Here is a 13,492-nt window from a genome sequence, read left to right on the forward strand (position 1 = left end):
TACAACAACACTCGGCACATCTACATGAGGTAAAGCCTTCAGTGATGGTGCATGGACTTTATACCTTCTGCTGTATGTCCAGGTTTTTCCTTAGCAGTAGAATCAACAACTGAAACATTTCTTGGGTTCTTCTTGGGATTTTTTCTGAGCTCCTGCGCCAGTGTCAGGGGGGGGGACACACCAGTTTGTAAACGCTGCCATAATAATAATAACAACCAACATTCTTTCATATGAAAAGGCTACGCACTATTGCTTTAATGCCCCCCAAAACGCTGAAAATAAACCCACGCCCATGCATGCTTGATTTCAAACATCATGTTGTAATTTCTGTGTCATTCCACCCCAGACAGATATTTCCTCACTAGACTACTTTTTTCTTTTTTTTCTATGTAAAAGTGGAGTTTTCTATATCTCCTCGGGTGTCGCTCCACTCCTCCATCCTGCCTAGTTTCAATCCCTCTCTCTCTCTCTCCCTCTGTCTCTGTCTCTCTCTTTCTCTCTCTCCCTCTGTGCTCAAGACTCTACTCGGGACAGCCCGGCAAAAAATCCCGACCAAGAAGTAGACACTCCTATCTGCTAAATGCACGACTAAAAAGACTTGTTAGACGCTCACGGTCGATTCCAAACTTGACTTAAACGCGAAAAATGTGAAGATCTCGAGTTGCCAGCGCTGGGATTATAGCCTCTATAGCGTCTACAGTCAACAGTTAACACCGGGAAAGATGGCGAGGAGGACACGCACGCGCATGTTGCTCGCCTTACTGGCTTTACTGGGACTTCTTTTCCTCTGTGAAATGTCGGTGAAAGCGGAGGAACAAGAGGGGGAACAAGAGGAGGAGGAGAGGTCGTGTCAGGGCGCATTCGACCTCTATTTTGTTCTCGACAAGTGAGTGTCCCGATATGTTATTTATGGCTCTTTTTTTGTATGGTTACTTTCCCCTCCGCTAAGCATTGCCATGCGACCGACTGACCGCCCCGCCACCAGTTGTTTGGGAACGCGGCGCATTCACATCAGGCAAAACCAGTCTGCACTCTCAACTCTTATGTTTTCTGTTTTCTTAGCGTTAAAGTAGGACTATAGAGTTGTTGCTGGAAGATTTTGCAAAACCCAACCCTTATGTATCACAAATGGTAAATGGTAAAGTGTCTTGACTTATATAGCGCTTTTTAGCCGATGTTCTCATCCCCAAAGCGCTTTGAATTTCTTACCACATTCACCCATTCACACACAAACAGACTCATACACAGATGGCACAAAAACATTCCTAAATGTAATCAAGATATCGGAGTCGTTGTCTTTAGGGAATGACAACATTCTAACCCATTTTTTCCCCCAATGTTGACCCAGACTTCATTTATGTTTTTTTCTAACGGCGCTATAAAGAAAAGTGACCCATGTAAAAAGTTTAAGCTTGTGCATCTGAAAGCCCACATCTGCAACATTCAACTGTTATGTAGCCATCACAACAGCCATCAGTTCTTAATAAGATAGCGGAGAATATAGGCTACGTCCAGGTCCAAACCCATTGTATAACCATCATTTGTTAGTTTGTATGTTTCTTTACGCATAGTTTGAAAGCATTGCATTTGAAGTATATAGAGTCTATAGGAGGAATATTGTGGGTGATGCATGGATGGGGTCACGTTCTTTTTTCATTGTCTTTTCGTCCGGTTCAAAGTGTAGAGAGAGAGAGAGAGAGAGAGAGAGAGAGAGTGTGTGTGAGAGGGAGAGAGAGAGAGACAGAGAGAGAGAGAGAGAGAGAGAGGGAGACATACAGAGAGAGAGACGGAGAGAGAGAGGGAGAGAGAGTGTGTGTGTGTGAGAGAGGGAGAGAGACAGACAGACAGATTGAGAGAGAGAGAGACAGAGAGCGAGAGAGGCATAAACAGACTGAGGTAGCTTTGCTTTGCTTTGACTCACGGGATGTGGGCAGGGCGAGCGGAGCAGGATGGATAGAGTTACAGAGTGATGACGCCTCAGGACACAGCTGGCCGGCTGCCCCACAGCGGTGAAAACTATTCTTCTCTCCATCTACCGTAGGCAGCCTGATACAATCTAGCTCTCACACTATAGTCTCCTGGAGGCTATAGTGGAGAGAGCTGGATTATATCATGAATCAGGACCTTTTTATATATTATCTATGATCAGGACCTGTAGTGGCTTGAAGCAGGACCCTCTCTTTGTTGTTTTATTTATTTATTTATTTTTCTCAAGGGAATTTTGTCTCTCAAGAGTAAATCTGATTATGTTTTTATAGCATATAGCCTAGATTACAAAGCACCACAAAGCATGCCTTTTGGTATAATTGTTTAATTTGATTAAATAGTCCAAAAGTGGTTATGTTGTCACTGGTTAATATGTTATTTATTAAGCATCATCATCATCATCTTTTATGATTAGACTCAAGGTCCATTTAAAAAACATACAATACAAGAAATAGACAACACACACATAAATAAGAATAAAAACATACCGACCAATTATAAAAGGCACTTATACCAATGCCTCCAAAGGTATGACTGGTAGTGTACTGCGCTATAACTTGGGTTCGACAGCAGCATTATGATTTCATTCTTTGAGTCATTCAAGCGACAGATGTGCTATAGACCAGTGATAACCTCAACATTAGGGTTTCCAAATTATGAAAAATACATTTGCACAGTATAGGCTATCTCAAAGCTTAACTTTCTATATATATATTTTTTTTTGTCATTTTCAAGCTTTATTAGACAGTACAGAGTTGAAATGGGGAGACGGAGAGAGAGAGAGAGAGAGAGAGAGAGAGAGAGAGGGAGAGAGAGAGAGGAGGGGGGGATGACCTGCAGTAAAGGTCCACGGGTCGGATTCGAACCCGCGACCACTGCAACGAAGGCCGGAGCCAATATGGTACGCGCTCTATCCACTACACCACCGGAGCGCCCCATCAAAGCTTAACTTTCTGTGTCAAAATTACAATACACATTTATTACACACTGCACCTTTAATTTACCTGGAATGGATGTCAACCACTTACCATCTAGAATTAACATTAACATCTGTTTATTTTACAGTTACAATTCAAACCCCCTTATTACAGTGTGCCTCATTAATATCCCTATGTGTAACCGTGAACTTGGTCTTAGACTAAAAGTACCGTTATTTCTTGGGGCATGTCTGTCTTGACTCCTGCTTGGAGTCAGGAGAGAGTGGACAGGAAATGAGATATGAGAGAGACAGAGACAGAGACAGAGAGAGAGAGAGAGAGAGACAGACAGACATAGAGAGAGAGACAGAGAGACAGAGAGAGAGAGAGAGAGAGAGAGAGTGAGAGAGAGACAGACATAGAGAGAGAGAGACAGAGAGAGAGAGAGAGACATAGAGAGAGAGAGAGAGAGACAGAGACAGAGAGAGAGAGAGAGAGAGGAAGAGAGAGAGAGAGAGACACACAGAGAGACAGAGAGAGAGAGAGAGACAGACAGACATAGAGAGAGAGAGAGCGAGACAGACAGACATAGAGAGAGAGAGAGAGACAGAGACAGAGACAGAGAGACAGAGAGAGTAGGATGATGAACAATGGTCTAAGGACTGATTTGAATCACAGACGGTAGAGTTGCTAACTCCTCCTCTAGGCCACACCAAGACACTGCAGTGACCCTACACTTCAAACAACAATACACACCCTCACACTCACCCCTTGAATATCAAATTCATGGCACTTTTATTGCCAAGAGGAATGCACATTTATAAAAAAAACACACACTCTGTAGAGGTCTTAAAAATGCAGTTTTTGCATGTGTTTTAAGAACAAAATGTGTCATAAATCAGAAAAGTAACAACATATGAACAAATCCTTCTGTAATAACCTTCAGAATAGTGCTAAGAATGATCATGGAAAGTTTGGTTGATGTAAGTGCTTTAGAAGTTGCGATTTAGTACTGAACAAAACTAATGTTTAGATAATGGCTGTTAAAGATGGTTGTTTAGGAGAAATATACAGACGCAAACAGACAAGGTTTAGTCAAATAAACCCCTCAATGTACATGTTGGACCTTTGATATATACTAGTACGAATGAAGACATGTTATGGAAGCAAAATAGACAAAAATCTCAAAATTGATTAGTGCTTGAAAAAAATATATTTTCGCCTGCATAATAGTAACATTTACAGGTTACATACAATTTTCATCTCTACATAACTTATTGAAAATGCTCTATGACAATAGTTTTATTGGGAATTTGGTAGAAATGTTGTCAGTAGTTTATAGAATAAAACCAAAATGTTTATTCTACTCAAACATGTGCCTATAAATAATAAAACGAGAGACACTGAACATTCGGAGCGGTCTCTTCATTTTTTCCAGAGCTGCATATGGTCAGTGAGGGTGTTATTGCCACCTGTTCGTGTCTGTGTGAGCGTGACTAGTCCAATAATTATCCCTGTGCCATCTCCACCACAGTCATGCTGCTCAAACCTGCTCAAACATTATAATTGACGTGTTCGTCAAATCTGCAGGTTTAAGAAAAGCACGTGGACGCAAAACAATCAGACATGTCACAACATGTGAAGTGTGTGTGTGTGTGTGTGTGTGTGTGTGTGTGTGTGAGAGAGAGAGAGAGAGAGAGAGAGATAGAGAGAGAGAGGGAGAGAGAGCCTCACAACAAGAATGGTTAGATAGGCTCTGTAGAGAGGTATGCAAACAAAGTGGGCCCACCATAGCTAGCAACATGCTCGTTTACAGAGCCTAGGCTATGTAATAACATTGGTCCTTTTTTCAGTGCACAGGTAGCGGATCGTGTGGAGATATTCACTGATTTTGACAACAAGAACTTTCTTAGTGTATGCCTATATTATTTGGGCAAATGGTTTTTAAAAAAAGCTTGCAATACATGGTTGCAAGGTGCACACGACGTTGAGTGACATTTGACTTTGGTTTGGAACACATTATTTTGTGATCTTTGGGATGTGCAGTTCAGTCTTTACCCCTCTGCTTCAGAAAGTTTATCATGAGCCCGGGGAGAGAGAGAGGCACCTCACGCATGGCCAAACCTCTGGACCTGCCTCAGCAAGCCTTCAGGAGGCTGCTGATCTTTTTACCCAGAGATGGCATGGACTTGTTGGCAGTTTTTTTCTTTTTCTTTTTCTTTTTCTAACTGTAAATGCCATGCAGTGACTGAAATGAAAGCTTCTGTGAAAGAGAACGGAGGAAAAGTCAGACGTGAAGGATCAATCTTAAAGCTACAGTGCGTAACTTTTTCATATGAATGAATGTTGGTTTCATACAAGCCGTCGCCAAATGAGTTGACACAAAGTGGATAAAGTTGAAGTGAGTGTGTGTGCATGTCTGTCTGTCTGTCTGTCTGTCTGTCTGTCTGTCTGTCTGTCTGTCTGTCTGTCTGTCTGTCTGTCTGTCTGTCTGTCTGTCTGTCTGTCTGTCTGTCTGTCTGTCTGTCTGTCTGTCTGTCTGTGTGTGTGTGTGTGTGTGTGTGTGTGTGTGTGTGTGTGTGTGTGTGTGTGTGTGTGTGTGTGTGTGTGTGTGTGTGTGTGTGTCTGTTTTTCACCAAATACCAGGCCTGCATAGTCCCTCTCTATCTGGCTGCCCACTAATAGAGTAACAGTCATAATACTGTCTTCAGGCAGCGATCTGTTTTGACTGATTCTACAGACAACAGTTGATCCTGCCAAGTGGAGCAGGAAGCTACTGATGTAAATCAATACAGCTTAGACTTTCACTCTTTCTATGACCCTGTTACACACACACACACACACACACACACACACACACACACACACACATTTGTACGCTTATAACTGTGAGCACGTTCGTTGACATAATGCATTCCCTAGCCCCTTACCATAACCATCAAAACTAAATGCCTAACCCCAAACCCTTACACCAACCCTAACATAAACCTTATTCATACCTGAACCTTAAAACCTAGTGTTAACCCTCAAACAGCTCCTTTAAAGGCCTGTCCCAAAGTGAGAACCGGACAAAATGTCCTCACTTTCCAAAAACGGCCTCACTCCTAAGGTCTAAAACTGAAACACACACACACACACACACACACACACACAGCCTCGAGAGTTGGTTGAATAAGCTGTTAGATGTGTTGCATCCTTAACTAGACACACACATTGCCCCCCTGCCGAGTGTCACTGTTGTTGTTCATGTTGCAACCTTTTCACTGCAGACCCTCAACCTGTTGTAAGACTGGCTGACCATCTGTTCCCCCTCACACACACACACACGCACGCACACATACACACACACACACACACACACACACACACATACACACACACATAAACACACACACCCACAAACACTCTCTCTCCCACGCACACTGCACGTTCCTATAAACAAAACACTTCACACACACACAGGCATGCGTCTATAAACCCAAATACAAGACAAACAGACACACACAAACACACACACACTCCTATATAAACACACACACACACACACACTCCTATAAAACACACACACACACACACACACGTGCATATGCCAGCTGCCTGCTACATGGTCCTTGCTAGAGGCAGACCGCTACATCTGTCCCTGTCCAACCTCAACCCTCTGGCATGGTGGTAATTAGCCCCCATTAGCATTAGCATTAGCCCCCTGGGACTTGGCTTCATTAAGGACACAGGGACCAACACACACACACACAGGGACGGACACACACACACAGGGATGCACACACACACACACAGGGTGGAAACGCACACACATGCAGGGATGGACACACACACACACACACACAGGGACGGACACACACACTGGGATGGACACACAGAGGGACTGACACACACACACACACACACACACACACACGCAGGGATGGACACACACACACACACACACAGAATGGAATGTCCTCCAATCAGATGAACTGTAAAACTTTTCCTGAAATGCATAAACACATAAGGTCGTTAAAGTCGTACGTCTGCGCATCCTACGAAAGGTAGGAAGCCTACCATCGTCCTCTGTACAAAACTTCATGGCAATCCACCAAAAGGTTGTCAAGACATTTAAAGGTGGAGTCAGCTATTTTTGGAGAACGCTTGTTGTCAAAATCAGTGAATATCTCCTCACTATCCGCTTACCTGTCTGTACTGTATGTTTGCACTGAAAAAAAAAAATATGTCATTAATACACAGCCTAGGCTCTGTAAACGTAAACGGATATGTAAACCAAGGGTACAAAGGGTGCCCAGCGTAGATGCCAACATGTCCATTTACAGAGCCTAGGCTGTGTATTCACCGATTTTGACAAAAAAGTGATTTTCTCGACATGCGTTCTCCAGAATCGCTGACTACACCTTTAATCTGGATTTATATGGTAGAGTTACAGAATGATAGACAGATATCATAACCATGACAACAGCCAAACCACTGGCGTCAATAAATGTTTGTTTTTATCTTATCAACAGAGGTTTTTTTATTTGTTTTGGTATGAAAAAGCCTAAACTTGGAGAGCTGGCCACGTTTCCTATTCCTGCATTCAATTAACATGTAATACTATTGGCTGTGGCTGGTGATAAATAGTGTGTCATCTGTTGTAAACAATAAACATCACATATTATTTCCTTATATGGATTTGATTTTGGTTGTTTTTCAGGTCTGGGAGTGTGAAGAATCAGTGGAAAGAGATTTACTCCTTCGTGCAGCAGCTGGCCGAGAAATTTATCAGGTAAAAAAAAAAGAAAAAAAAAAAGATTTGATGTTATTTTCAGAGAATTTTTTGATGTTTTTTGTTTGTGTCTGTGTGTTAATGGGAAACAACTGTGTGTGTGTGTGTGTGTGTGTGTGTGTGTGTGTGTGTGTGTGTGTGTGTGTGTGTGTGTGTGTGTGTGTGTGTGTGTGTGTGTGTATTTTCAGCCCCATGCTGCGGATGTCCTTCATTGTTTTCTCCACACGTGGAAACATCATCATGAAACTGACAGAGAACAGGTACGACACATAAATGTTTCGACCCCCTGGACTTTAACTTTTCCTCTTTTTCAGTTGGACAAATTTTTGCTTCTTCTTAATATTGAGGGGAACATATCCCATGCATCCCCTCCCTAAAATCTAAGCCTTTGTGTGGTACTTATATACAGCTCTGGAAAAAAAATTAAGAGACCACTCCAAATGTTCAGTGTCTCTCGTTTACTATTTATAGACATATGTTTGAGTAGAATGAACATTTTGGTTTTATAATATAAACTACTGACAACATTTCTACCAAATTCCCCCCAAAAATATTGTCATTAAGAGCATTTCCGTTAAGTCATGTAGAGATGAAGATTGAAGAAAAATCCAGACTGGTCTCTTAATTTTTTCCAGTGTAATGTGTATACAGTCTAAGTTTGGCACTGCACTACATGAGTAGACAGACATATCCTCTCTTGTTGTGTTTATGTTTTGGTTTTGCAAACAACATTTTCTAAAGAGATTTCTGCAGCTTTCTTTCAGTGTATTTACTCAGTCTGCTTGTCTGTTTTTACCCCGATTCAGAGAGGCCATCAACGGGGGACTAACAGCTCTGAGGAGGGTGGTGCCTGGAGGAGACACATTCATGAACCTGGGTCTGGAGATGGTAAGAGAGATGACGCTAATACACATCAAATCAGTTTTATTTGTATAGCCCAATATCACAAATAGACATTTGCCTCAGTGGGCATAGACCCTTAGCTCGGCTGAGAAAAATCATTTTGGTAAAGCCAGATTAAATTACTTGTAAGATATAGAAGTAAAGCCAATGCATTGTGTGCAGTCAAAAGGTGCGAGTCACAGACAGACAGACACACAGACAGACACACAGACAGGCAGACAGACAGACAGACATTTCTTGCTTTATAGATAGATTCTGCAGGTCTCCCATGTCTCAAGGGTGCTGTATAGTGTATATGGTCACATACTTGGTATTTTTTTCCCAGCTTAAATAACATTATCTTAGTCTTTGCTATATATACTGTATGATTTCACCCTGAACATATTGACTGAGGATGAATTGAGCCAGTCAGCAACAACACAGAGCAGGTATCATGATGAGGAGTGGCTCAGGTCATGAGGGACTTGCTGCTTCTTGAAACTGCTGAGCTTTTAGAAAGAGGATTTAGGCGAGGCACTGCAAAAACAAAAACATCCAGGTTCACTTAAATATGGTTCAGTTCTTGGGGCGCTCCGGTGGTGTAGTGGATAGAGCATGTACCATATCGGCTCCGGCCTTCGTTGCAGTGGTCGCAGGTTCAAATCCGACCCGTGGACCTTTACTGCAGGTCATCCCCCCTCTCTCTCTCTCTCTGTCTCCCCATTTCAACTCTTCACTCTGTAATCTTAAAAAAACATGATTCAGTTCTCTTTTTTTTAATTCAATCAAGAAAATGTTGTGATAGTTAAAGATTTACCAACATTTCCAGACGGCACCCAAGTTTGCAAATCCAATGCAAAGACTTATGATATGCTGTCATGCATTTCATCCAACCCACTGACTGTCCTTGAAGGCCACCGTAGCTTCTGTACATTTTCCAAACGGGAGGGGTTGTCAAGGGAGCGTTGAAATCTAGAACTTTCACTTTCAGGAAGACGCCAAAGTACTCCGTTAATATTACACACTGTAACTTTAAACTTGACTAACTCCTTCTTCTTTGCAATTACAGGCTAATATGCAGATACATCAAGAGAAGCAAGGTAAGCTTTCACCAACGCCCTGGTTACATGAGCATTACATTTAGTGCATGTTTTAGAGAACTTGCATTATATTTATTTTTTCTTCCTGCAGCCACGGCCAGCGTTATTATCGCTCTGACGGACGGAGAGTTGAATGAATGGCAGCTTGACACAGCTCAGCGAGAGGTAAGATCTAAGCATCTCAAACGTTGATCAAACATTTATACAATTTATATCAAGGAAAATCTTATATCGTTACCATTATATCAGGGTATTGAACAACAAAATACTGTCTTGACTGATCGCCTGTCTGAAATGTCTAATTTTTCGAGTTCAGTGGCTTCAATTGTCAATTTACATCGAAATTCGTTCTTCGCATATCTCAAGTAGCAGCCACCACTAGTTTTACTATTAACACCCTCCTGTCTGGTGCCGGGGATCCAACCAGAGACCTCATGGTTACTGGGAGGAGGAACCAGAGACCTCATGGTTACTGGGAAGAGGAACCAGAGACCTCATGGTTACTGGGAGGAGGAACCAGAGACCTCATGGTTACTGGGAGGAGGAACCAGAGACCTCATGGTTACTGGGAGGAGGAACCAGAGACCTCATGGTTACTGGGAGGAACCAGAGACCTCATGGTTACTGGGAGGAGGAACCAGATACCTCATGGTTACTGGTCGGCCCCTCTTTCCTCTAGGACATCCTAACACTAATGTGGAGGGGACTGTGAATGTGTTTGTTTGGGCGATGTATTTGGTTAAATTGTTCCTCTTTCACAGGCACAGAGGGCGCGGTCTTTGGGAGCCATTGTTTACTGTGTCGGGGTCAAAGATTTCAACCAGACACAGGTACGTACGATCCATCCAAGAATGTTTAAGATATTTCGAATACATAAAAAAAAAAAAAAATTAAACACTTTTTTCTGTTTTTCTAGCTGGCAACAATTGCCGACACCATGGAACATGTGTTTCCTGTATGGGGAGGATTCCAAGCTCTCAGGGGAATTATTGACTCGGTAAGACACACACATACGCCATGTTTACGCACACGGACGGACGCACACACACACACAGATCATATTATGTAATTGAATTGTCCTGTGACTGTGATTTTCTCCTATATTTCTCAGATCATTAAGAAGTCGTGCATAGAGATTCTAGCAGCAGAGCCGTCCAGTGTGTGTGCAGGAGGTAAGAGGCCTTGAGACACTCAGACCATTTTCACCCCAGAAATGAGCTAATCGACACAAGTTCTTTAAACTAATTTTTTAAACTATAGGCAAATGTTAAGCAGAAAATAAAAAGTCAACGAGGTGTCATGTAGGTCCTTTCAGTACTGTTATATAGTCAAGGAAAGGCTGACATATCTGTTTGCATGTTTCTGCTTTACATGAAATTTCAAAGCGATGTTTAAAGTGGCGAAGTGGGTAGGGAGATCGCCTCTGGAGTGCAGGGTCGGAGGTTCGATCCCCCGTCTCCCCGCCACATGTCGAAGTGTCCCTGAGCAAGACACTGAACCCCAAATTGCTCCCGATGGTTCAGAGAGCGCCTTGCATGGCAGCTTCTACCATCGGTGTATGAGTGTGTGTATGAATGGGTGAATGTCGTAAGAAATGTAAAGCGCTTTGGGGCTGAGAAAATCGGCTAGAAAGCGCTAGATAAGTCAAGTCCATTTACCATTTACCATTAAAGCAGCTTCCTCCTCATTACTGGTGAGAGTGCCCGGTCTTGGTGTGCGGTTGTGTCAGATGACAGTCATGTCTAGGGCGTGTGGAGCGGGACACGGGGTTGAGTAATCGCATGAACGTTTATGTGACAGAGAGCGTATTGTCACTCGCAGGCAGCCGGGGGAAAATTAGCATAGCCGCTTCAGCACAGCGTGTGTGCGGAGACGGGTATGTGTGTGTGTGTGTGTGTGTGTGTGTGTGTGTGTGTGTTTGGAGGGGTGGAGGGGGGGGGGGCTGTTGGTCAGAGGAATTAGCCCTGACTGTTTAAGCATGGATGATTCCCTGGCCTAGTTTGCCACATCGGATTGTATATGCTAAGTAAGTAAGTAAGTAGCCAATTGGGATTTCTCAATGTTGTCCTTACACTGTTGTTCAATGGACAGCAGATACTGTATAGAGAGGGATGGATGGATGGATGGATGGATGGATGGATGGATGGATGGATGGATGGATGGATGGATGGATGGATGGATGGATGGATGGATGGATGGATGGATGGATGGATGGATGGATGGATGGATGGATGGATGGATGGATGGATGGATGGATGGATGGATGGATGGATGGATGGATGGATGGATGGATAGATAGATAGATAGATAGATAGATAGATAGATAGATAGATAGATAGATAGATAGATAGATAGATAGATAGATAGATAGATAGATAGATAGATAGATAGATAGATAGATAGATAGATAGATAGATAGATAGATAGATAGATAGCGAGAGAGAGAGAGAGAGAGAGAGAGAGAGGGCGAAAGAAAGAAAGAGAGAGAGAGAGACAGAGAGCACTTTATGTGTATAGCCAGCAGGATGGATGAGCTTTGACATAACCTTATTAGGACTCACTTAAGAGATCGCATTAGCAGCCGGCCGTTACCATCACAACCAGTGGAGATCCATCGTAGGATATGGAGGAAGAGAGAGGGAAGGTTTTCTTGAAAGACAAACACAGGAAGGAATTATATTAGTTAAAATAAGATAATCCTTTTTCAGTTTCACAGTGTGGACGTTTCTCAGTGTTACAGCCGCAAAGGAACGATAGTGCAAATAACAAAAGGATCAGTAGAGATAAAGTATAGACTAAATATAATAACAATAGTTATAATAATGCATAGGGCCGCCTAACAGACCACTCAAGGACGCTTTACGGCTGTGGTGAAGTGTGCAGGGCGGTCATCCACTGACTGGCAGGGTCCTTGGTTCGATCCCCCGTCTCCCCACCACATGTCCAAGTGTCCCTGAGCAAAGAGACACTGAACCCTATATGTCTCCTGATAGTTAGCTTGCACCCTGCGTGGTAGCTGCTGCTATCGCTGTGTGAATGTGAGTGTGATTGGGAGGATGTGTAACAATGTAAAGCACTTTGGGACAGAGAAACCCCAGGGAAAAGCACTGTATAAGTGGAGTCCATTTACCATTTACATGTACAATTAATAAAAAAGCTAAAAACAGATGCACAACAGTAAAACAGAGCAATAAAAACATCAACAGAATTTCAGAAATACTAAAATCGAATATGCCAGTTTGAAGAAGTCGGTTTTAAGAAGGGATCTGAATGTGGGGAAAATCACAGTCACAGATAGATTGGGAGAGTTCAAGAGTCTATGTTTTTTTTTTTAAAGCTGACACAAAAAATGTAACAGTAAAAAATGCAATTTAACAGTTAGAACGTAACTAAAACTGTAATAACGTTGTCTTGAAAAGGACATAGGCTGGCTACACAACAAGGAAGGCACAATATACAGCTCTGGAAAAAATTAAGAGACCAGTCTGGATTTTTCTTCAATCTTTATCTCTACATTCCTTATTGAAAATGCTCTTAATGACAATATTGTTGGGGGGAATTTGGTAGAAATGTTGTCAGTAGTTTTATATTATAAAACCAAAATGTTCATTCTACTCAAACATACGCCTATAAAGAGTAAAACGAGAGACACTGAACATTTGGAGTGGTCTCTTCATTTTTTTCCGGAGCTGTATAATCTCAATTGTTCCGATTTAATTGTGACGATCCCAAGCCTCTCTGTGTTCTGGTCTGGTGCCAGAGTGTGTCAATGGGACATGTTCCAAACCTGCTCCAACAGCCTCATTTATTATTCGATTGATGAGCCGCCTAAT

General features: G+C 42.5%; 1 protein-coding gene across 2 annotated transcripts in view; it reads left to right on the forward strand.

The window, feature by feature from the left end:
* Positions 1-513: 513 nt before the first annotated feature.
* Positions 514-13,492, forward strand: part of antxr1d (ANTXR cell adhesion molecule 1d) — a 152,898-nt gene continuing 139,919 nt past the window's right edge. For both annotated transcript variants that reach the window (XR_013845113.1, XM_080037378.1), the window contains exons 1-9: positions 514-886; positions 7,606-7,677; positions 7,866-7,937; positions 8,484-8,565; positions 9,629-9,659; positions 9,751-9,824; positions 10,421-10,489; positions 10,576-10,656; positions 10,771-10,831. Coding sequence is in view for 1 of the 2 variants with exons in the window: in XM_080037378.1 (XP_079893504.1) it covers positions 723-886; positions 7,606-7,677; positions 7,866-7,937; positions 8,484-8,565; positions 9,629-9,659; positions 9,751-9,824; positions 10,421-10,489; positions 10,576-10,656; positions 10,771-10,831 (706 nt within the window). In the remaining variant the exon portion in view is untranslated. The remainder of the gene's footprint in view (positions 887-7,605; positions 7,678-7,865; positions 7,938-8,483; positions 8,566-9,628; positions 9,660-9,750; positions 9,825-10,420; positions 10,490-10,575; positions 10,657-10,770; positions 10,832-13,492) is intronic.

This window comes from Ammodytes marinus (assembly GCF_949987685.1).
Source record: "Ammodytes marinus genome assembly, chromosome: 11".
Lineage (NCBI taxonomy): Eukaryota > Metazoa > Chordata > Actinopteri > Uranoscopiformes > Ammodytidae > Ammodytes > Ammodytes marinus.